Source organism: Chelon labrosus (assembly GCF_963514085.1).
Source record: "Chelon labrosus genome assembly, chromosome: 20".
NCBI classification, from domain to species: domain Eukaryota; kingdom Metazoa; phylum Chordata; class Actinopteri; order Mugiliformes; family Mugilidae; genus Chelon; species Chelon labrosus.
The window spans coordinates 1,916,910-1,941,440 of NC_140353.1; the positions used below are offsets into that span (position 1 = coordinate 1,916,910).

At 43.8% G+C, this 24,531-nt stretch overlaps 2 protein-coding genes across 2 annotated transcripts in view; one reads left to right on the forward strand and one right to left on the reverse strand.

Annotated features, from left to right (window-relative positions):
- Positions 1-24,531, reverse strand: part of brf1a (BRF1 general transcription factor IIIB subunit a) — an 88,171-nt gene that overhangs the window by 47,835 nt on the left and 15,805 nt on the right. Inside the window, exons 5-11 of the mRNA XM_084568579.1 lie at positions 20,312-20,428; positions 11,787-11,936; positions 9,199-9,292; positions 7,870-7,996; positions 6,086-6,125; positions 5,575-5,667; positions 2,213-2,530 (exon numbers count right to left, since the gene is read on the reverse strand). Coding sequence (XP_084424705.1) covers positions 2,213-2,530; positions 5,575-5,667; positions 6,086-6,125; positions 7,870-7,996; positions 9,199-9,292; positions 11,787-11,936; positions 20,312-20,428 — 939 coding nt within the window. The remainder of the gene's footprint in view (positions 1-2,212; positions 2,531-5,574; positions 5,668-6,085; positions 6,126-7,869; positions 7,997-9,198; positions 9,293-11,786; positions 11,937-20,311; positions 20,429-24,531) is intronic.
- Positions 14,630-18,865, forward strand: LOC311505168 (BTB/POZ domain-containing protein 6-B-like). Its single transcript, XM_084568576.1, has 4 exons — positions 14,630-15,558; positions 16,268-16,358; positions 16,487-16,605; positions 17,226-18,865. The coding sequence occupies exons 1-4, from the start codon at positions 15,122-15,124 to the stop codon at positions 18,256-18,258; spliced, it is 1,680 nt and encodes a 559-aa protein (XP_084424702.1). The 5' UTR covers positions 14,630-15,121; the 3' UTR covers positions 18,259-18,865.

Here is a 24,531-nt window from a genome sequence, read left to right on the forward strand (position 1 = left end):
GGGAGCAGGAAGAGAAGGAGGAATAGGAGATGAGGAAGTGAAGAAGGAAAAGGAACAGAAGGAAAAAAGGAGAAGGACGAAGAAAAGAAGGATGAAGAGGATGAGGAGATTTAGTAGGAGAGAGAGAAGGAGCAATAAGAGAAAGAGGAGGAGGACGAAGTGGAGAAAGAAAGGAGAAAATGTAGAAGAGTGAGGAGAAAAAGAATAAGGAGGAAGAGAATAAAAACATTTTTCTCCATGTTTCTCTCCAGCTCTGAATGTCTATAAGACGACGACCAAGATGTCTCAACGTTGCCGCAACTAGTTTAAATTCACGTCCTTCAACTTATTGTTGTTTATCAATCAATCAACCTTCATCTTTATTGTTTTGTTCACTAAATGAACTGAGTTGTGTTTCAGTCCAAACATGGTTTTAATGGATGACACAAACCAGACAACACTAAAAGCTCCTCCTCCTCCTCTTAATTGCTCTTCAGGGAATTACGTGTAAACGTTTCAGAGGTTTTGTTAAAAATAAAAATCATTGTAAAGGCTCCAGGTCAATATTTATGAACACAAAGAGGTTCCTGCTTGGCTTCAAACCTTTGACCTTTAACTTCTAGGATGTTCTGCAAACATTAGACCACTCCTCTACCCCCAATCCATCAAAACACACTGCCTCCCCCCTCCTGGCCTCTCCCCTCCTGGCCTCCCCCGGCTCCCCCATCCCCTCCCATCCTCCCACTCTGAGCCCTAAACACACAGGTTTCCTCATCAGGACAGATGTAGCTGCACGGCACCGCTACATCGCATCCATCAACGCCTCTGCACACCCAGATAAGGAGGGGCGGGGGCGCTGAGCGTCGCACTCGTGTAATTAGGTAATTATAGGCAACGTATGATGGATCCCTGTAGTCGTTTATTTTTGAAACTGATAATAAGTCACACTGACAGAGGTCGTGATCACTACTACAGCTCGGCTTCTCTCTCTCTCTCTCTCTCTGTCTTTATTTTTTTATCCTGACCAGAATGGAAAACATTACCTGACTGTATTTAAACAAGCATAGATTTTTGTTTTGGGGGGAGTCCTAAAGTCTTTTCTTGTCCTGGTGGGAGCTGTCACGCCAGGAAGAGCTACTATTAGTTGGGAGCCTAGGAAGAATGACTATCAGCTGGGAGGCTAGGAAGCTAGGAAGAGCTACTGTTAGCTGGGAGGCTAGGGAGAGCTAATATTAGCTGGGAGGCTATGAAGATAGGAGGACCTACTATTAGCTGGGAGGCTAGGAAGCTTTGAAGAGCTACTCTTAGCTGGGAGGCTAGGAAGAGCTACTATTGGCTGGAAGGCTAGGAAGAGCTAATATTAGCTGGGAGGCTATGAAGCTAGGAAGAGCTAATATTAGCTGGGAGGCTAGGAAGTGCTACTCTTAGCTGGGAGGCTATGAAGCTAGGAAGAGCTACTGTTAGCTGGGAGGCTAGGAAGAGCTACTATTGGCTGGAAGGCTAGGAAGAGCTAATATTAGCTGGGAGGCTATGAAGCTAGGAAGAGCTAATATTAGCTGGGAGGCTAGGAAGTGCTACTCTTAGCTGGGAGGCTAGGAAGAGCTTCTATTGGCTGGAAGGCTAGGAAGCTAGGAGGAGTTACTATTAGCTGGGAGGCTAGGAAGAACAACTATAAGCTGTGAGGCTGGGAAGAGCTACCATTAGCTGGGCAACTAGGAGGAGCTACTATTAGCTGGGAGGCTGGGAAGCTAGGAGGGGCTACTGAGACGTGATGTGCAGTCCAACAGTTGTCTTGTCAATTTACTGAGAGAATACGACCAAATAAAGGCAGAAGTGAAGCAGATAATTGTTTAAAAACAAAGAAAACATACAGAACATCGCATAAAACCAAATCATCTCGGCGCAAAAACCCACTGACAGTTAAGAAATGCCACCAACAGGCCTCCTGAGCCTCCTTCATGTCTTAAACAGCATAATAAGGGAGGACAAATTTCAGACGCCGCTCAGCCAGTTTCAGTCTAGAGCCGAGTTCATTACCACAATTAAACCTGTGAGAGCACTCTTTAACGTGGTTATGGATCATTATTGTGTTACAGCAGCATTCATAATCAGATCGTCCTCAAGGACCAAGCTGCTTTCATGAAGACGTTTCAGACAAAATGACTCCTGATGAGGTGACATGCAGAGGTAACAGCAAAACAAAAACGCTTCCCCTCTCCCAGCTTGTACTCACCGTTCTCCTTCTCGTTCTCTCCGATGCACTTGTTGATGGACTCGGGGAGGCCCAGAGTGGACGATGTGGGCATCGTTCCCAAGATGGACGCCAGCGACGGGCCTCTTCTCTTTGGGACATCGTCCTGGTTGTCCTCCCCCTCCTCCTCCTCCTCCTCCTCCTCTGCTCTCGTCTTCTCTAGTTTTATCAGAGCCTCCAGTGTGAGCTCGTCGAGGTCTTTGCCAAAGTGCTTGGCCACGGCCTGGAGCTCGTCGTCCTCATCTGGTTCCCCGCCATCGGCCGGCTTAGACGATGTGGAGAGGTCGTCATTTATTACTTCTGTGGAAGAAAAAAAGAATATTAAGTTATTAAACACTTTCTTAGCTGTGGAAATAAAACATATTATGGGATGAACTTCAAACTGAACTGTGGTCTGAATTGTCTTCTTTAGACAGTGTGACGTTAGTGGTTTCCCCTCAGTTCCAGTCTTTATGCTAAGCTAGGCTAACATCCTACAAGGTAGCAGCTTCATATTTACAGGAATAGACAAATCCCACAATTGTTTGCTAGAGGAATTTAAATTAACTTGTCCTGAATCTTTAACTGAATTCAATACAAGTTTTAAATTTAAGAATCTGTTTTTGGGCTTGTTGGTAGTGTTATTCATTGTCACACGGTTCTTAAGTGTTTTATTTGTGTGCCTTATTTAGTCCGAACCAAGAGGCAAACCCTGGGGACAAAATAAATAAATAAATAAAAGTAAAGCCAACGCAAAAATTTGACAAACTGCAGTTCATCTAATGCCCACTAGATGCTGGCTCCGACAGTGAGTCAATCCCTAAATTTACAGCAGAAATAAACATGCTTACGTTCCTAGTTTTGATCTTTATAGATAATTTCTCTGTATATTAATGAACATGCAGGAGTATGCGCTTTTCTATAGAGCAGTTTTATTTGCGTTATTAACTACAGTTTTTAGCTTATTACGTATATTATAAACAAAGTTCCTGCCTTACACCGAATTTCACTTTAATTTCCAATACAAGCCTACATTTTGTTTTAGGATGGATCGTCATTGGTTAGCCGCTTTGATGACAATGTTAGCTGATTGTTAACTATTACAAAAAAGGTGCGCAAAGAGAGAGAGAGAGAGAGAGAGAGAGAGCTAGCCACCTGGAAGAAAAAAGTTCAACTTCAGATTCTGGCCATAAAGGTGTAACTATTTTTAATTGTCATTCAAAGCAATAAATTAAGTCTGAATTTATGTGAATAGCTCAAACGGTAACCTTAGAGGCTGAAAAACGAAGCTAACATGGAAGCGCAGTTCCGCAAATGACCACTAGATGCTGGTTCCAAAAAGTGAGTCAATCCCCATAGACCTACCTAGCTAAAATGTCCAACATTATAGCCAAAATAAACATCTTTACAGCCTAGTACAAGAAACTGTTTTGAATCAGCTGGGAGTTAGGTGGAGTCAGACACTCGAGCCAAGATGGAGGCGGCCGTAGGCGCCACATTGAGCTTCAAAACTTCCGGAAAGGCTTTGTCCATCTTTATATACACAATTATCAGAACCTTGAATTCCTACTTTTGAAAAAGACCTCAGTTGGACTTGCCTGGTTAAATTACATCAAAGTCACAGTTTCCAAAGAGGCAGCCACATTAGCTGTAATGCTGGCTAGAGCCACAATCTTCAATTTATCTGTGTGAATTGTCTCCTAACGCCAGCTTCCGGGAATTAATTCTAATCATTTTTCAGCTCACCTTCACTTTATTGCACGTTATTATGCAGCTCATGACTCCGTTTTCCCAGAGGATTTATAAAGCTGCATCATCGTCCATCATAAAAATAACTCAGCGAGAGATATTTCACAATGACACAAACAACAGCAGTTAAAAAAGGCCGATGTAATCTTGCCACAAGTGCAGAAAAATTATCCCGAATCCCAGAGAATAGAAAGGATGATGAATATTCACACTGAGACAAAATAATTGGGACTGCATTTTATTTTTTTTTTTTCCTTTTTGGGCCGCCCTGGTATCTAATTAAAATGTGTCCTTTAATCAGACATAATTAAAACGTCCTCCTCGCAGACTTTCAGGCCACGAGACAGAAAAATCAACTCGCTATGAGAAGAAACTGTCGGATCTGAAAAGCGTCGCAGCAGCTGGAGGAGCACTGAAATCAGTGACAGCCTTTAAAAACCTCCCACTGTGTGAAAGCAGGGGGACGTCGTCCAAGAAAGAAAGACAGGCCGAGGCAGAGATAAAAAGCCAAAGGTAGAAGGAGATAAAGAGAACGACAGCGACAGGGAGTGCAGTCTGCTGTGTGTTGGTTTTCTTGGGTGGGCTGAAGAAAATCAACAGCGGCTCAGACTTCTCATCGTCACAGTAAATAATACAAACTACATCACACGTTAACCTGTGATGTCTGAAGACGTTTGTCCCACTCACACAAATTGACAGCTGCTTGTGTTTCTGCTGTGGATTTCATTTCAGAGAGAACTCTGTTCTTCTGTTCTTGGGGGAAATCATTTGAAGGTGGTGGCAAAAGGAAAAGCCCATCGTGATTTATCGTCTATATGGTGGCATACAGTTATGTGTAGAGGTCATTTATTTTTTCTACCTGCAACAAAGGTCAAGCTAGGGGAGGCTAGGAAGAGCTACGATTAGCTGGTAGGCTAGGAAGCTAGGAAGAGCTACAATTAGTGGCAAGGCTAGGAAGCTATGAGGAGCTACTAAAAGTTTTGCATGCTAGGAAGAGCTACCATTAGCTGGGAGGCTAGGAAGCTAGGAAGAACTACTATTAGCTGGGAGGCTAGGAGGCAAGGAAGCTAGGAAAGAGCGACTATTAAATGAGACGCAAAGATGCTAGGTAGAGCTACTATTAACTGGAAAGCCAGGAAGAGCTACTGTTAGCTGGGAGGCTAGGAAGCTAGGAAGAGCTACAATTAGCGGCAAGGCTAAGAAGCTATGAGGAGCAACTAAAAGCTGGCAGGCTAGGAAGAGCTACTATTAGCTGGGAGGCTAGGAAGCTAGGAAGAGCTACTATTAGCTGGGAGGCTAGGAGGCAAGGAAGCTAGGAAAGAGCGACTATTAAATGAGACGCAAAGATGCTAGGTAGAGCTACTTTTAACTGGAAAGCCAGGAAGAGCTACTGTTAGCTGGGAGGTTAGGAAGCTAGGAAGAGCTACTATTAAATGGGACCACAAAGATGCTAGGATGAGCTACTATTAGCTGGGGGGCTGGTTTCTCTTGAATCATGCTGATCAGTTCTAGATCATCATGTTGTTGGGGAAATATGTTTCAAACAAACCCAAACTAGCTCAAAAGCACCTACGCATTAGCATCCAGAGTCCAGGATGTCTTCTGAAGTCACTCACCTTGTTTAGTGTAGGCAGCGTACACTCCTCTTAGTTTGGGTCGGCTGTTCTCAAGCTCTGCGTCTATTTCATCCTGGTATCCTTGAATTTCATCTGTTGAAGACAGAAAATAAAACTATTAAACCTAAAACTGTTCCTGAACAATGAAAACAAAAGGGAGCAGATGGTTGAACTATCCCCTAAAATGACTGTGAATTTACTCTAGTTTCAATTATAATATGTCATTATTGTAACATAATGTAAAGTTAATTGCACGTTGTTCAGAAACTAAATCATGTAGAAGCCAGAGAGCTGTTTCCTCTGTTTTAACCACACAGCACTGATCTTCACTCAGACAAGGTCAGCCAAATGGCAGAAACATCAGAGACGAGAATAACCAAACTCCGTCTTTGACAGTGGAACGAATGACTTTAACTTCCCTCAAAGTCAATTGAAAGAAAAGCAAACAGCCCCCAAAGAGCCGAGCTGCTTTTAATGCGATGGCAAACAGACAAGGATGTTCAATTCATACCTTCGAAGCTATCCATCTTTTTCTTCAGCTCAATCTCCAGCTACAGGAAAGGGACGACAAAGGAGGAAAAACTAAATGAGACAATAAAAGTCTTTCTCCAAACCCACGGTGACCACAGGGTGAAAGTAAAACATCTTAGAAATAAAAGAACATCAAAACACAGGGACCTTGGCTGAAAGTCTTCCTCTTCTTTTCAGATCTGTATGAGTTGGTTTGATGCTGACGGTGTGAGATGGAGGTTAAGAACAGAACTATGTACGTTCTGTACCGACAGTTAAAATTATTAAAGGATGTTTTACTCTCGTTGTATCTGACAGAAACCATTTACCTCAAATGTTCCTCAGGAAAGTGAAGTGAACGTTTGATTTATATGAAAGTTAACCCTCAATCAGAACAGACTGATCTGATGTAGAAACTTTTAATAATCACATAAACTCTAGGTTTGAAAAGATGAACCAAGCTGGAATCCATGTGGACAAAGACGATGGAGACGTGGAGACATCTTGGTCGTCTTCTAAGACTCTACACATTCAGGAGAGGAAGTTGGAGGAAATAGTCTTCTTCTTCTGTTATATTTCCAGCAGATTTGATGCTTTCTTCTTCTTCTCCTCCTCCATCGTCTTTCTTCTTCACCTTCTTCTCCTGCCCTTCTCCTTCTACTCCTCCTTCTTCTTGTTCTTCTTCTTCTCCTTCTCATTCTTGTCCTGCTCCTCCTCCTTCTTCTTCTTCTCCTTCGCATTCTTGTCCTGCGTATCCTTCTTCTTCTTCTCCTTCTCATTCTTGTCCTGCTCCTCCTCCTTCTTCTTCTTCTCCTTCTCATTCTTGTCCTGCTTATCCTTCTTTTCTTCTTCTTCTTCTTCTTCTTCTCATTCTCGTCGTCCTCCTTCTTGTCCTCCTCCTTGTTCTTCTCCTCGTCTTTCTTCTTCTTTGCCTCCTCCTTCTTGTCCTCGTCCTTCTCCTTCTTGTCCTCCCCCTTCTTGTCCTCCTCATCATTCTTGTCCTCCTTCTCATTCTTGTCCTCCACCTTCTTCACCTCCATCTGCTTTATGGTGACTAATGTTTATTTTTTTCTCTCCAGTTTCTGTTTTTAAAGTCACAAATTAAACTCTCATCCTGCCTGTAGGACTTTGGCTGCGATGATACCTGAAGCACACAACTGAACAAAAATGGATTGATATAAATGCACACAGGGCTTCAACTATTATAGTTGTTTTAATCACTGATTAGTCTGCTCATTAATTTATTGAGTTAATCATCTAGTTTAATAATAAAAGAAATCTCAGATGTTGACTAAAATGTGAAACAAGGGAAAGCAGCAAACTAACACTTAAAAATGTTCTGAATCATTCACTAATCAAGTAATTGTTGGAACTTTAATTTCATGCATGATCTACAAGTTTAAAAATAGAGTTATTTGGTCTAAAATCTGACTGAACATCATCTCGCATTTATTTTAAAAGTCTCAAGCAAACCAACACACACCACAGAATCATAAAAAGACTTCAAAGTTGTGTTAAAGCTAAGTGGCTGAGGGCATGATGGTGTGTGGATGTGATCTCTGACAGTTTTAGTTTAGAGGTTAATACCCCACATTAATTATGGGAGGAAGCCTGAGGACTGCATGTAATCATCAAGATAATATAAAACGAAACTTTAATATTCCTCTTGGGGGGGGAAATGAGTAATTTCATAAGCAATGTGTATTTTATGATATTAACTTCTTGAACCTCAGGTGAATTTTTAGACTCCTTGAACTATCTGACACTGTGTGATAAAGTCCTCACCTGATGGACTTTATTCTTCTTCAGTCCGGCTGTAAAGCAGGGCGGGTCACACTCCTGGTCCAGATCGATCTTCATGAACTCCTCGATGGTCAGCTGGCCGCTGGGCGTGTCCTCAAACTCTGTCAGTCTGAAGTAGAATGTGTTAAATGAGTTAAAAGAAAATAAGTTAAAAAGAACAAATACAATTAATATTTAACTTCACACCAAGAATAAAAATGCACCTCAGTTGGTGCGACTATGTAATCTAATCAATAACATGTATATGATTATCTACCGCTGTTTCAGAACCACAAACATGGCTAATTAATCACACACTGAAACCATTTTTGACCACTTGTAATCTAATCAATAACATGCACATGATTTGGAGCGATTCCTTGTTCTGAGCTGATGTCTCAAAACAATGGCTTGCCATCTACTGCTGTTTCAGAACCACAAACATGGCTAATTAACCACGTACCGCTATCATTTGATAACCACTTGTTATGTTATCAATAACATGCACATGGTTTACGGCAATCCCTTGTTTTGAAATGGCAGCTTAAAACAATGACTTGCTATCCACCGCTGTTTCAGAACCAAAAACACGGCTAATTAACCAAATACCAACAGCATTTTTGACCACTTGTAACCTAATCAATAACATGCACATGATTTGGAGCGATTTCTTGTTCTGTGCTGTGTCTGTCTCCAAACAATGGCTCGCCATCTACTGCTGTTTCAGAACCACAAACATTGCTAATTAACCATACCATCTTCGACTACTTGTAATCTAATCAGCAACATGCAAGTGGTTTGGGGAAATCCCTTGCTTTGAGACGGCAGGTTGAAACAATAGATCGCCGTCTACCGCTGTTTCAGAACCACAAACATGGCTAATTAACCACATATCATTTATGATCGAAGTACATATTAATACATGCTTTATTTATAAACAGTTACAACTAAAGAATAACAGACACACCTCTGGACAATATACTGTATTCAAGGAAAGTTGCTCATTTACCATTTAATTGTGTGCTATAATATTTGTTCTTTTCTCTTTTCTTAAGTGCAATACATATATATCTCTGGTATTTTATTTTATTTATGCAATACTCTTCTTGGAGGTGTCATTATTCATGATATTTGCGTTCACAACGCTAATTCAACCTCCACCACTTCAACCTTTTCTTTTCGTCTTAACTTTTCTTGGTTAGTTACTTAAGCTTGGTCCAGCATGTGTAAATATTTACTGGGTGTGTTCACACCTGTACTGGCCACTTCTGATCATATCACTCATGATGCACGTTAATACCAAATCAGAACAGGATTACTGCCACCACCCACCTTTTTCTTAGCGTCGTTTCACACACTTTTACAACGCTGACGATTTCTTTGACGGTGCGGCGAAAATCGTGGAAACGAGCCGCGACGAGAAGAGCTGGAATCAGAAATAAATGAACACAACGTGATGTGATTTGAGCAACAGGGGAAAAAGCAACAAACACCTGTTAAAAAACTTGGTAGAACAAGATTTAAAGTTCGTATAAAAGGTGAAAGGTCTTTAAAAACACACATATATATATATATACATTAATGTATAACGTTACATTACAGCACAGGCAAAGACGTGACTTAAGACTTAAATGTGTATTTGGCTTTCTGCACATACACCTTGAAGACTAAAAGACAGAGCCAACCAACGGGGGCACCTCAGCCTGCGGAGCCAACAGTCCACCCCCACACCAAAACACAGTTTTAAAAAGGAGTAACAACAACATTATGCAATGAATTGCAGTGCGATCCTTGAAGGGGAACAGTTACATAACCGTCATTAGGGTTGCCTCGCTCAAGAGCCTGTTAAAAGATAGATGCATGCTTCTGCTTCCACATGCACACTGCTAACAGCCTTTAGGAGTGAAGTGGTGGCTTTTAGCTCGGCTGAGGACTTTCTCAAACATTTCATCAGCACTACCTTGAAACCATGCAGCTTCAAAGTTGCCGTTGTTTCTTTCTAAATACAGAGTTGACTTTGTCATTTATCACTTCCTGACCCCGTTGTCCTTGAACTCAAAAGGAATCCACAATGGACTTTAAAAACTCTCCTGTCTTGAAAGAAACTTTTAGCAGATGCATATTTTTTTAACCCATCAACTATGATATTTGCATCATGTTTAGGAACAAACTTTTCCTTCTTCCATCCGAGCGTATCCTCCTCAATGATTAATGATGAGCAATTAATTATTCAGGCAATGCAGCAGAGGAACAGAGAAAGCTGCAAATTGAAACCGTGAGCGTGAACATGCAGAGGAAGCCGGTGATTCGATTTCAGGACGTCTTAGTTGGTAACGCGTCAAACTCGAGTGTATTCAGGTTGACACCGGCCAAGACGCAACCAGGAAGGAAGAGCTTTGAGCTCAGCTGTTTCACATTAACTGCACCATGAATCACACATAAAGAGGTTGATGGACCGGATGAAATCAACACCACATGAGCTGTGTGAGTTTGGGCAGGTGCTGTTAGGACGGGCTCACACACAGGTGTCAGTGGCAGATAATAAACAAACACTAAATATATTTAGAAGATGGTTTTAAATGTTATTAGGGGTAATTAACAGGGTTTATTAACGTAGCAGCTGTCCTTCAACGAGCTGGTCAGAACGATTCATTTAATTTCTCACCAGAAGAAAACGCAAAACTTTTAAGATGCTTAAATTTTGATTTAAAGGTGCAGGCACAACAAACCAAACCAAACCAAAGAGCTATTAGCAACAAAGGTCAACTGAGATGTCTCCTGGGTCTGGACAGAAAAAGTTGCACCTGAACACACCAAAAAGACTAGAATCCAGATGGAGATAAGCCTTCATACCAGTAGGTGGCAGTAGTCTGTATTAATCGTTCAAAAGTGGAAACAGGAAGAGCTACTATTAGCTGGGAGGCTAGGAAGCTAAGAGGAGCTACTATTGGGTGGAATGCAAGAAAGCTAGGAAGAGCTACTATTAGCCAGGAGGAGCTATTATTAGGTGGAAGGCAAGGAAGGTAGGAACACTTAATATTAGCTGGGAAGCTAGGAGGAGCTACTATCAGCTAGAAGGCCATGAAGATAAGAAAAGCTACTATTACCTAGGAGGCTAAAAAACTAGGAGGAGCGAGGCTAGGAAGCTAGGATGAGCTACTATTAGCTAGGAGGATAGGAAGCGCTACTATTAGCTTGGAGACTAGAAGGAGCTACTATTAGCTGTAAGGCTATGAAGAACTACTATTAGTTGGAAGGCTTGGAAGAGCTAGTGTTAGTTGGGAAGCTAGGAGGACCTACTGTCAGCTAGAAGGCTATGAATCTAGGAAGAGCATCTATTAGCTAGGAGGCTAATTCTTACCAGAATATGCATCTGGTAAAATGCCATTTGGATTTCGTTTATGTTGAGACTGTGCAGAGTTAGCTTTTTCCCGTCTAAAGGGAAACATGTGAAGTGCATCGATGGCTTCTTCGTCTTGGATAATACTGTTCACCATCAGAATATTGCAGCCAGGAGATAAATGCCAGGTTTCTAATGTTGGAGCCAAACCTCTGCAGACGCCTGCAGTCTATACCTGTCAGTGTGCTACTTCATATCCACAGATTAAAAAAAGGAAGGGGCTATTTTTCTTGTTTATCTCCTTGCACCGTTTTCACCAGCCCCCTCCATCACACTGATAAACTCACCAGTTAAACACGTCACACAACTTCTATTTTATTAACAGAAAGTACGAGCTGTGACAAACGCCGCCGGCCCTCCAGCAGCTCTCTGAGTGTCTCAGGTTAAAGTATCTTGATTAAGGGCACCTTGGTTTTGGATGGCGACAGGGCAGAGAGCATTAATCACTTTCCTTGCTCTGAGCCTAGAGCCTGAAATAAAAATAAGAAACCCGACGCTGCCTCGTCTCACGGCTGGTTACCTGCTCCACAGAGTCCCGACGGCCTTCGTCCTGCGTCCATCCAGTCCCTCTTCATCCTCTGCACCAGTCGCATCGCTGTCATGGCGACGTCATGGTTCTTGTCACCGAACTCCAGCATTTGGGCAAAACGGGGAATGTAAAGGCACGGGTCTGACGGTGAGAGGAGAGAATCATTAGTTTAGTTAATCAGAAGACAGATCTTTGGCTCCCCTGATAAGTTTTGTTATGTTTTTTGGCCTGTGGTTTTCTGATGGTGTAAGTTTAGCATATATGCTAAACTACTGTGTCTATTATATATGGTGTGGATCAGCTAGTGTCATTGCTATGGGGTGGGGGTGTCTGGTCTGGTCTAGGTGGGTGCTACATGTCTAAGTAACATCCACACCAATGAATGCCAGGTCCAGAAGTTTCCCAGCAGAACATTGAACTGTCACAAGATGGTTTGAATGTTATTTACTTCTCCTGTCAGTGGTCATAATGTTGTGGCTGATTGGTGTATGTGTCAGTTCGCTTTCAGGAAAACTTCCGAGTGTAATCTGAAAACAATTGCAGCAGTGTGCACGGTTTACGGGTGTAAGCATCCGTTAATGACCACAGTCTGCATCAGTCTTGTGTGTGATGACTGGAGAACATCAACAGTGGTGTACAGCTCCATCAGGTTGACGTTTCAGAGGCCGTTTCTGTTTGGCTCCAACGTCCTGCAGCCAAAAACCTCTCAGGATGATACTTCACCAAAAACACTGTCCAGTAAACAAGCTGCCATCGTGCCCATATGACTTTTGTTTACAGGCGTCGCTTTGTCTAAACAGCAGATAAACCAAAAGCAAAACAGGCCAGATTAAGTCAACTTTTCCATTTCAAAGAAAATTAGCAAAAGCCGTGCCTGAAACACACACAGATTTAAAAGTTTCTGCCTCCTGCGAGCTGCCCAGTAAAACCAGTCTCCTGGAGCTGGCTGCTAATTAGCTCCACTGGAGAGCTGGAGGATTAGCATTTAGCTCAAGTGCACCTCGAAGCAGCCTGTTTCTCATTCAGCATCTCCGTCCAGATTTTCTCAGCTGGTGAAAGGATTTAAACGGGCAAGCTTCCAATCACATGCTCACTTCTTAAACCTTCTGCTGCTCAAGTGTCTCTGAGAAACTTGTACGTAAATATTTCTGCTAAAGAAACATATCAGAAACACCTGCTTTAGCCGTGCAACTACCTGGCAGGTGGCCAGTCCATCTCTTTCTTATTTTAAAGATTATTTGACCAGGCTGGGAATTTAACAATGAAATTTAAGAGGAATCTTTTGTCCACAGCAGACAAAAAAAGTAAGAGTTTCGTGCCCCGGCTATGACAGTGGAGTCAAATATCCTTGAAGTCACTGGCTCTGTTTAAAAAGCAGTCCAGTGGAAAGCTGGTAGAGCCAGCTGGTAATAAGATCCAGGCTGATCCCTTCCCCCTCTGCACCATGTAATGATACGTCTGCAGAAACTGGCCATCGCTGCTCCAAGTTTTACTGGAGCGTCTGCAAAGGCAAAGCCAGGCTGAATCAATCTGCGATGCCCAAACAGCCCAGCGGTCATTCTGTGATGGAGCGCTGCCGTTTACCTTTTCTCGTGTACCCACTTTCCCCTCAACCCGCCTCGCCTACATTCCCCAAAATTACTTTGACCACCCCCAGAGAAGGGCCGCAAACTCCGCTCCTTTCAATCAAACGCTGGAGCAGAGCAACACGAATAGCATTAAAGTGTTATCGCTCAGTCGAGGGAAGCAGAAGCCTTCCCTCAAAACCCCAAAACTGCAATGCATTCTGGTCCATCTTGTGTGATTCTGCAGAACTAGATTCTGCAGAATTATTTGCTGGTGCCAAACTCCACTGAAACAATCAGACACAATGTCATTCTGTTTGTTTTATGGATTTACACGAGTTACACGTGATAAACGGACCAAAAATGTATTATTTTTGCTTGTAAGTAGATCTGTTGGACCAGTGTGGGTCACATTTCACCACTAATAAATATATTTACCACTGCAAAGAGATGCGTTTAAGTGTAAACAAAGTTGCTCTGAACACTCCAAAGCAGTCTGGGACAAATTAAAGGATTAAAGATCATGAAGAGAAAAAAAATAGGATGCAAAAAAACATAAAATGACCACAAAGAGACGAAACTACCAACAAAAACATACAAAACAATCACAAAGAGATGCAACACGTGCACTAAGGGACACAACATGAGACACAATGGACCCCCAAAAAGCAAACAACCACAAGTAGATGCAAAATAACCAGAAGGAGATGCAAAACCACCACTAAGACGCACGAATAACTGCAAAGGTGCACCAGATGATCGCAAAGAGAAGACAAAAAGTTATGTAAATACAATAAAATGTGGACAAAATGACCGGGAAATGTGTAAAACAACCACTAGGACACACAAATTACTACAAAGAGATGTAAAACAGTTACACAGAAAAGTGACACAAATGCCACAAAAAGAATATTTTACGCTCATATATTTAATTATTAATTCGTCGTACTACTCAAGTGTGATACTGTACTGTACATTTGTTTACTTTGGGATCATTATTTAACTTTAATTCAGTCTGGGGCCGTGCTTTCGGAGAGGGGGCCCTCATCCCGCTGTGCCCCCGGGGACTATTGTCTCCCGCTCCGTCCCTGCCGGCTGTGGTCTCGGTGGGGTGCGGGGGAGGAGCGTTCACACGTGACGCACTCTGCGGAGCTGCTGAGGGAGGAGCCTGCGAGCCCCTGACGTCGGCGCGGTGCTCTACTCTGATTGGTCGCCAGTAAGCCCTGGGCGTTCGAGGAGATCACGACGAAAGAAAAAAAAAAAAAAAAAAAGAAGAGGAAAAAAAATAGAGCAGACCTTAAAAACTCCCTCATAAGAGTGTTTACCTCGGTACCGTACGGCCGCAGCGGAGCTCCTCAGCCGGCCTCGACTCGGTCAACGGCCCGTTCAGGGAAAAACGGAGAAATAACTGAGGATTAACGAAGAGGCGGGGTGGGAAAATCCAAAAAAAAAAAAAAAAAAAAAAACGGATTACCCACTCACCGAAAAAAAGGGAAAACAAGCGACGCTTCGCGGACGTTTTCTCCGTCCGGAGAGGATGAGCTGACCGTTGGTCGAAGTTGGAAGCGGAGAGAGGAGGACACGGACTCCCACCACCGGGGCCTGGACGAACGGGGTTTAAACTTCGCTGTCGATGCCGTTTTAACGGGGATTTATAGGAAACCCTGATTTAGTTCGTTTCAACCTCCTCCAAAAAAAAAAAAAAAAAAAAAACACCACTTCGCCGGGGTATACTAGCGCGAAGATTTGTCGCTCGTGCCGATGCCAACGGCAGACTGCAGGCTGCTCCATCATGGCCGGATCATGAGGTGTCTGACTTACCTCCTCCTGCTTCCAGAAACCCTGAAAAAGTCCACGAAGGTCGGCAAGCTCCCCGGCAGGCTGCCGGTATGTTATGAGATCCTGACTCTGTCCCTGTCGAGCAAGAAGAAGCCGCAGCAGCAGCAGCAGCAGCAGCAGGAACAGCAGCAGAACAAGAAGATGGCTGCGGAGTTGTACCCCTCCAACACCAACAACACCAACCTGGCCAACGGCACTACGGTAGCGGACACGGAGAAGACCAAGGAGGTGCAGGTGTGCCAGGCGAGCAGCAGCAACAGCAGCAGCACCGCGACCACCCCGACCACCCAGCAGAACATCAACAACAACAACGTGGACCCACCCAGCTGGCAGTGCAGCCACCCGACACTGCGAGAGAGGTAACACAAATACACCGAAATACCTCCTAAATGTGGTAAATATGTGCAAAAGTCACGCTTGGATACAAATAAACAGCCTAATAGTCATAATCATGTAATTACAGCATAAAAACTGCACTAAAATCACTACATTTATATAAAAATAAACCTTTTTTTCCACAATTAGACAAGGATTTACCCACTTTAACAGCAAAAACCTAATATAACTAGGTTTAATTAGCTGATTTGCCAAAAACAAAGACTCTTAACTGGTTAAAATGCTAATTACAGCACATTCAATCACTAAAACAACATAAAACTACACTAAAAGCTGTTTACTTTGGAGTAAACCTTCCCCTGCAAGTTTTGATAATATAATAAATAAGCCGACAAATGTTTAGATAGTTTTACCCTCCCAACTGTTTCTGTTTTGGCCATAAAACCTAACACAATCAAGTTCTGATAACAGCAACAACAAAATTAGACAATGATTTACTAGTTTTACCCGCTCTATGTGTCTGTGCGGCTGTAAAAACCTAATATAATTAGGGCTAAGTCAGCTGATTTGTTAAAAATAAAAGACATTTAACTCATATTTATAGTAGTTTTTTTTGTCAGCCCTTCTACCGCAGCTTTAATCTATGAAAATAAACCAGTGTCTCCAGGCAAAGCGGTGTAGGAGGACTCGGTGTTATTCAATACTTGAGGCTTAAACCTGCTCTGCTTTCAGGAATGCCTTGATGTTTAACAATGAGCTGATGGCCGATGTCCACTTCATTGTTGGTCCCCTGGGGGGGTCGCAGAAGGTCCCCGCACACAAGGTAAAGACCTCTTGGAGAAACTATGAATTTAAAGCAATGTTTTAAAGGTTATCATCTCTGCTCCTGTATTGAACTCAGTGGAGAAGACTTGTCTCTGACGCATCTCCCCTCCCTCCCTCCCCTCTCAGTATGTGCTGGCCGTGGGAAGCTCCGTCTTCTGTGCCATGTTTTACGGCGATCTGGCGGAGGAGGAGTCTGAGATCCATATCCCAGATGTGGAACCTGCTGCTTTTCTAATTCTGCTGAAGTAAGCCACTCACACACACACACACACACACACACACACACACACAGAGCCGACCAGAAGCAGAGCATGACAAGCACAGTCAGTGTCACTTCAAAGCACATTATTACTCATCCAGAGCTGAGCAGAGGCGAACGCCAAAATGCTGCGAGCGCCAGAGAGCGGCGGCGGCGGCGGCAGCAGCAGCACAGTGATCTGTAATTGCTGGTTTTCTCTGAGCTCTTTGTTCAACTAGAAACGTTTTTCCCCTTATTCCTCATCCCCGGCCTGACAGTCTTCTTCTATGCAGACTGGTAGTTATAAATAACAAGGCTTTGTTGCTCACTCAGCAGCACGGACTGTTGCATGTCAAGCTTCTTTTTTTATAAAAGTTTCAAGTTATCGTAAAATCAGATCTGATAAGAAATGAGACGCCAAGGTACGAGCTGCCCTCTCCACACTACATTAACTCTGACAGAAAGATTAATTGGACTGAATTCAGAAGACAAGGAAAGACTTGAGGAATCTACAGGGGCGGAACTTCAGGACATTTAAATCGGGAATCAGATCGGCCCATGCTCAATATTAAAAGATCCGTATCTGATTGGTGTTTCTGTATCTTTAATCTGTTTTCCTTCTCCCAGGTACATGTACAGCGATGAGATCGACCTGGAGGCGGACACGGTGCTGGCCACCCTGTACGCTGCCAAAAAGTACATCGTCCCCGCCCTGGCGAAGGCCTGCGTCACCTTCCTGGAGACGAGCCTGGAGGCCAAGAACGCCTGCGTGCTGCTGTCCCAGAGCCGCCTGTTTGAGGAGCCCGAGCTGACGCAGCGCTGCTGGGAGGTCATCGACGCCCAGGCCGAGCTGGCGCTGCGCTCGGAGGGCTTCTGCGAGATCGACCTGCAGACGCTGGACATCATCTTGAGGCGGGAAACGCTCAACGCGAAGGAGGTGGTCGTGTTCGAGGCGGTTATGAACTGGGCCACGGCAGAGTGCAAGAGACAGGGTTTGGGGCCCACCACCCGCAACAAACGAGACGTCCTGGGTAAGGCGCTGTTCTTGGTTCGCATCCCGTCGATGAGCCTGGAGGAGTTTGCCGACGGGGCGGCACAGTCCGATATCCTGACACTGGAGGAGACGCACAATGTGTTCCTGTGGTACACCGCGGCCAAAAAGCCCCAACTGGACTTCCCTCTGACGGCGAGGAAGGGCCTGGCCCCTCAGAGGTGCCACCGCTTCCAGTCTTCGGCGTACCGGAGCAATCAGTGGCGCTACCGGGGCCGGTGCGACAGCATTCAGTTCGCGGTGGACAAGAGGATCTTTATCGCCGGTCTGGGGCTGTACGGGTCGAGCGGCGGCAAGGCCGAGTACAGCGTCAAGATCGAGCTCAAGAGACAGGGGGTGACGCTGGCGCAGAACCTGACAAAGTTCGTGTCGGACGGGTCGAGCAGCACGTTCCCGGTGTGGTTCGAGCATCCCGTTCAGGTGGAGCAGGACGCCTTCTACACCGTGAGCGCCGTGCTGGACGGGAACGAGCTCAGCTACTTCGGTCAGGAGGGCATGACGGAGGTGCAGTGTGGGAAGGTGACATTTCAGTTCCAGTGCTCCTCCGACAGCACCAACGGGACGGGGGTACAGGGAGGACAGATCCCCGAGCTCGTCTTCTACGCGTGAGCCGCTCTGGACTCAAATATTAGGTTTTATCCTCCCCGCCTTCAAAGCAATGTAGCATTAAAAGACACTAAAATGGCCTGGTTAGTTCTTCTAAAGACTTACTTTAAAAAGCAAAGGAGCTGTTGTTTTATTTAATTTAATGTTATTTTTTTTTATTTAAACGCTGATTTAACGTTATTTGCTCTGACGCTTGAGTTCAAAGGCTGCGGCTGCTGCAGAAACAACATTAACACGGTGATCTGTGGTTACGTAATCACGCTGAGCTCCACAACGGGAACGAGTAGGGACTGCTTCACGTGTGTGAGTCTATACACAACGTTGTTACTACGGTCCACGCAGCAGCAGCAGCAGCAGCAGCAGCAGCAGCAGCAGCAGCAGCAGAACTCTATGTAGTGTTTATGATTAGATTAAAAAAAGAGTAGAAACCTTGTCAGAGACAGTCGTTTTGCACTTCAGAGGACGGCCTCGGAAAAGTTGTGTCTTTCTTTTTGTAAAAATATGATTTAACTGTTAACAGCTGGATGCCGTTAAAGACCAGATGTGTTCTGTACGAGGATGCTTATACACCTGACGATGAAACATAAAGGATATAATGTGATGGAAGCCACACGGACGTCAAGTCACATCATTACGGAGCCTGGGTGAGGGACGGGAGGGAGGGAGGGAGGGAGGGAGGGAGGGAGGTGGGGGATTAGAGGGGCAGCAGCGCCCTCTGGTAACAGCAGAGGGAACTACACCCTGCTTCAATGAAAACAGCAAGTTCTTGCAGAGGTTAATGGATTATAAATTAACGAGTTATTTATTTCTAGTTGGAAAGTAAAAGGGATTTATTTATTTTTTTATATTTTTTGTTTTATTCTAATGCACACGGCGTGTCTAGGTTACAGCAGACTTACAGTAAAAACAAAAACACAAGCTTTACTTGAATGAAGTAAAACCTACACCAGTGATTTAGAGTAATATTTTTACTTCTACACTTTCACTATAAAGTTAACTGATGGCCAAACTACTCATAATATTCCCATTTCTGCAGCTTAAAGACTTAAAGATTCTCTTGAGGTCAATTAATTCAGGTTTATGAAATGTACAGGGGCTACCGGGCAAAGACCAAACGGCAGATGCCTCCAAAATAAATAAATGTCAGACATGAAAACATAACAAAAGCGGTCGAGCGGCTTTAAGTCTGTGACTGTGGAAGAGTTCTCCAAAGTTTGAAAAAGTAAATAAATAACTTTTTAGGACAAACATATTAAATAAAAGGTCCACAGGTTTAAGTGTTGCAGCTGTGATATTATGGTATATTTCAATTTGCAGTATTTCCCGTTGATGTTGGAATAGTCGCAATGGGGTCATGCTAACTTTACTTTGTAGAGTTTTGGGTAAACGAGTCACATGAGTTGACTAGCATTGGCTCTGTGCAGCTTTACAAAATAATGTGATTTTTACAAGAATCATTTTAAGTTGAGTCCATTTTGCTAACTGCGTTGAGGACTAAGATTTCGTTTCCAGTAGCCTCCTGGTTGCTAGCATTGGCCAATCACATTTAAGCATGGCTTTGGTTGCATGCAGCTTAATTGTGCGCAAAAAAACAGTTTGTCAAGTGTCAACATCTCAGTCAAAAACCTTAAAGCTAAAATTAGCCACATGCAGCAGCCATTTTGCTAATGTGGACGTCATCTCTCGGCTACGACTCCATTATCAGAGTTACTACTCCTACCACAAACAACAACCAGTCAGCTGTTCTTTGGATACCCACTGCCCTCAGACGTTAGCTGCTGCCCCCAGAGGTTAAACAGACAATAAACAATAAATAAATAAACCAAACCCCAATTTAAGATCAAGATTTAACAATTTATAACACAATAAAAACTGGACGTTGATGTGTGAATGCGTAGTTTTTACCCGATTGTTGACTGGATATGTTTGGGTTTTGTACTAGTGGTCGAGACATTCAGTCTAAACCAATATGTTTCTCCATTTCTTATAATCTGTGTTTTCTCTACATGTTCGTGGAGTCACTGAGTGTTTTAGTAAAGAGTGGGGGGGTCAGTACCTATAGCTGGAGCGTTGATGCAAAGTTCTCTGGCCAGTACGAGAAAAGTTCTGCCCAAGACGTAGACGTTCACCTGTGGAGGAGAACGACAAACAAACAACGATGAGAGAAGTGTTTCTGACGTCGACCTTCGTGCTGCCGGTTGAATCTACTTTTCTAATCCTGCGTGTCCTCGTTGTATCTGAAGGCTCCTGGAGCCATCAAAGCCAATCAGAGTCACCTACAGATTTACATCAGAGCTCTTTACTTCGCCCCCCCCGCCCCGTTACGACCGAGCAGGCCGTCGGGACACGATGTACGGCCGTTACATCACTGACAGGTTAAATGTTCTGGTTACATAATTGACCCCAAGGTTAGGCAGAACATTACACTTCAATACGTGTGATTAAAAAGCTGAGCTCCGGTGCCGTTTAAGGGGATTTGAAAGTTCGATTCATATCTCATCAACAAATCTGCACTCGCCGTCCCTGCACTGTCCCCCCCCCCCCAACCCCAACCCCCTACAGGTCAATATCCTGCATCTAAACCAGAGATGAGATCGATGCGGCAGCGTGCTGGTAATCATAAACTGATCAGCTGATCCTCTTGGGCTCGTTAATGTGACCCGACGACCTTAACGCAGGACTATTTATATCATTAGAGGTCTGCGCTGGCCAAAATGTTCCAAACACAAAAAGTAAACAAACAAAAAAATGGACAAATGGTTTGGAACAAACTAATAAAACTAAATAAAAACATGTGCATCAAATACTTTGTCTTTAAAGAAACATTTCCTGATTAAAGTCATAATTTTTTGCACTTCAGACAGAAAATGATGTCTAGAAAATAATCTGCCGTCCTTCTACATTTATTTTTCTACCATTACGGAGAATTTCAAACGTTATTCTAGCTCTAAATTTGATAATTTGGAGGATGAAACGTTTCAGTTTCAAACTTTCTGGATGAGGATGTGATTAGAAGTAAAACTAACCTACGTATAAACTGAGAATTTAACAAAATCTGTCAAATATCAGAAGATTTGCACCAGATACTCTTGCCTTTTACCTTTTTTGTCTAGATTTGTGGGATAAATTGATGTGTAGAGTATCAGGTTTCTTCTTCAGGTTTCTAGCTCTATATTTGGTCATTTAAAGGACTTCCATTCGAAGTTCTCCAACTAGAAACCTGGTTTGTTTGCAGAAAGAGCCGGATGAGTGGTGGTGGTGGTGGTGGGGGATTTCAAGAGGGCAAGTGTGTCATCAGGGTTATCACGGTGGAACCTCCCATCACAGATGTTTCATTGTGTTTTACCCCAACAACACCTCCAGAAGGCTCTGCAGTAAATCCTGGTCGACCCCCGCTCAGTCTGAAAGGCTCTCTTGATGGATAACTGTTGAATAACAAAGCCGCACGGCTGCACATCTATCATCTTCCTCTGGAATTAGCAGCACTACGGCCCGGGACGAAGCTGAAAACCTGCAGCGGGACGCAGTGAAAGCTGCAGGATCAGGTCGTGAACTCGGGTCAGATCTCTGTCATTCCTTCAGGCCCGGCTCTCACCAGACATCCTGAGGGGGTTTTCTGGGAGCAGACGGACGGACTCTCGCTCTCGGGTCCCCCCCCGCCACCCCACCGCTCTGGAGTCGGGCAGGGACGCAGATGCTCCTCTGCTATTCTGGGAGCTGGATTCCAACGAGGAATTTATACACAAAAGCAGAAACGACGGCGGTGGAGGAAGTGGAACAAGTGTGGTCACTTTAAAGTTTTAAAAAAGGCAGAGCTACCGTGTGATTATGGCTAAAACAAGGATGTTGATCATTACTTGAGATTGTTGGTCTCAGGAGATTCAGGAAAGAAGCATATTTTTGTTTCCAACTGCACCAGTTAGAGCTGCAGCAATCAGCATTTTTATATGAAAGCTCCACAGCTTAAAGTTGAAACCTAGATGTTGAGGATTGTATGTCATTTATGTCCTTAGCTTTACAAAAATCAAGACATGGTAAAGATGGCATGTCAGGGTTGAGAACGCATTCTGGTTTCCTGTTTGGAGTCCAAGTAGCATTGGCCTATCTTCCTTAAGAAAGCTTAAAACTTTCCCGTTTCTAGTCCACTTCGTCTTGGCTAATTACGTTTCAGAGAGCTTTCTGGTTTTCCCATTTGTAGTCCAAGAAATGTTGGTCAATCAGTTCACATGCAGGTGAAGACGTTTAGGAAAGTTTAACTTCAACTTCATTGCCACACGTTGCAAGTCCAACCATTGGGATACATCCCAAAGCTAAACCAGAAACCATTAAAACATTGCCCGTTGCCCGTTGCCATGTCATGTCAAGTAAAAGCCAATGGGCTCCTAGACTGTTGGGACTGGGTGGGGATCCTTGCACCAAACCATCAGCCCCAACGTCAAACAGCAGACGGACGTCGCTGATGAACACAGTGGAACGTTTAGCAGCTTAGTTGTTGGCGGAGACCAAAAGCGGAGCTAGAAGACAGACTGTACTAAACACAAACTCTAATCTTGTGTCTGCTGAATGTAAACAAGTCGTGAGGTCGGGTCTGGGACGTGTATTTGGAAGCGTAAAAGAAGGCAAAACAGGAAAATCGTGACCCAAACTCTTTGTTTCCAGACCCACTTCCTGCATCACCTTTGACCTGCTGTACTTCCTGTGCTATAACGATTTATTACTGATATTTAAAGCCCTCTCACTTTTAGTTTAACCCCCCCCATATGATAAGATTTAGATAATCAGATATTTTGCTTTATCAAGTCCCTTGAGAAGGTCAAACTGAGAGGCATTAAAGACTATTTATAATCCAAACCTACGGTAAAGAACAGGAATAACGTCCAAAACTGCAAAATTAAGACCCACAGAAACATTTTAAATCTCCAAACGCAACACTGCACATTTATTTCCAAATATGATGAGACTAAAAGACAAAACAAATCTATAGACTTTAGACTGAATCTGAATCCGTTGCTCTAATGCAGAGCTCACGTCTCTGACATGAATCACCCGCTGACTTTAAAAGCGTCAGCGGTGGAGGAGTTTGCGGTCAAAACCCGAGAAGCCGAGGAAAACATAATCCCCTCTCCACCGCGGCGCTAAGTGAAACTTTCCGGGTCGGGGGGTCAACTCAAAACAACCTTACGATCAGAAGGTGGGGTTACTCGATACTTCTCGGCTCGACAGGTGGAAACGGCGACGGAGGCTGCTTTCAATTAAAGGATTCCTGATTTGTGCGACTGAAGACGGCTCCGGTGACATGAGAGACCGTCGACAACTATGTTCCTACAGCGACTGAAATGAGACTGAAATGCTGGAGTTGGCTGAAATATTTGAGTTAAACCTAATTTGAATCCTAATTATAAAAGCCAATGGAAGTTGGCTCATCTACAGTGCTGATTCAGCTTCAGATAAACGTACAGTATTAAATTAATCAAGAATTTTGAAGCCATTTTGGATGAACTTTCCAAATAAACTGTTACTCATCTGTCAATCACTGCACTAAGCCCCGCCCCAAACAATCTGATTGGCCCATCAGATCTTTGCAGGATCAGAATCAGTTCCCAATGGAGAGACTCCAGAACAACTTTCCACCGCAAAACCTTTGTGGGTGTGGGAAGTTTCTATTTCCAACTCTCAGAAGACGACCAAGACGTCTCCAGGTCTCCATCGTCTCTCATCTTGTTTTTCTACCTCCATGTTTCCGTCCCTCCTGGAAACTCCTCACCTGATGTTTACCCCACATGGAGCAGACATGCTCAGAACATGGATTGTAAAGGTTTACACCAAACCTCTACATCTGATTGCAAACTCCTTCTGTTTGAGGTAGTTTTATTCTGATTACTAGAGGAATACTAGCATCCAGCAAATGTCTGAATATCAGATTCTCTTTGTGGTTGTTGCCCAACACACCTGTTGTTCAAAACTCTGCATGTGTGCAAACAAAAGCCTGAGTCACAGAATAAATTAAAAACCTGTTAAACGTCCCCCACAGAGGACAGCTGATATTTAAAGTCAGTATTGATCCGCTCTATATCAATACTAAGCCTGTCCTCAAGCAGCTTTGTGAAAACAGGTTGTTAAATCCGACCATTCATCCAAACAATGCGGGAAGGACCAAGTGGCCGGGGTGTGGATCCATAAAAAAAAATAAATGATTGGTGGAATATAACCGCCGCAGCGTTAACAACGCCTCGACCCCACCCTCCTGAAATCCACTTCAAATCCACTCCCAGCCTC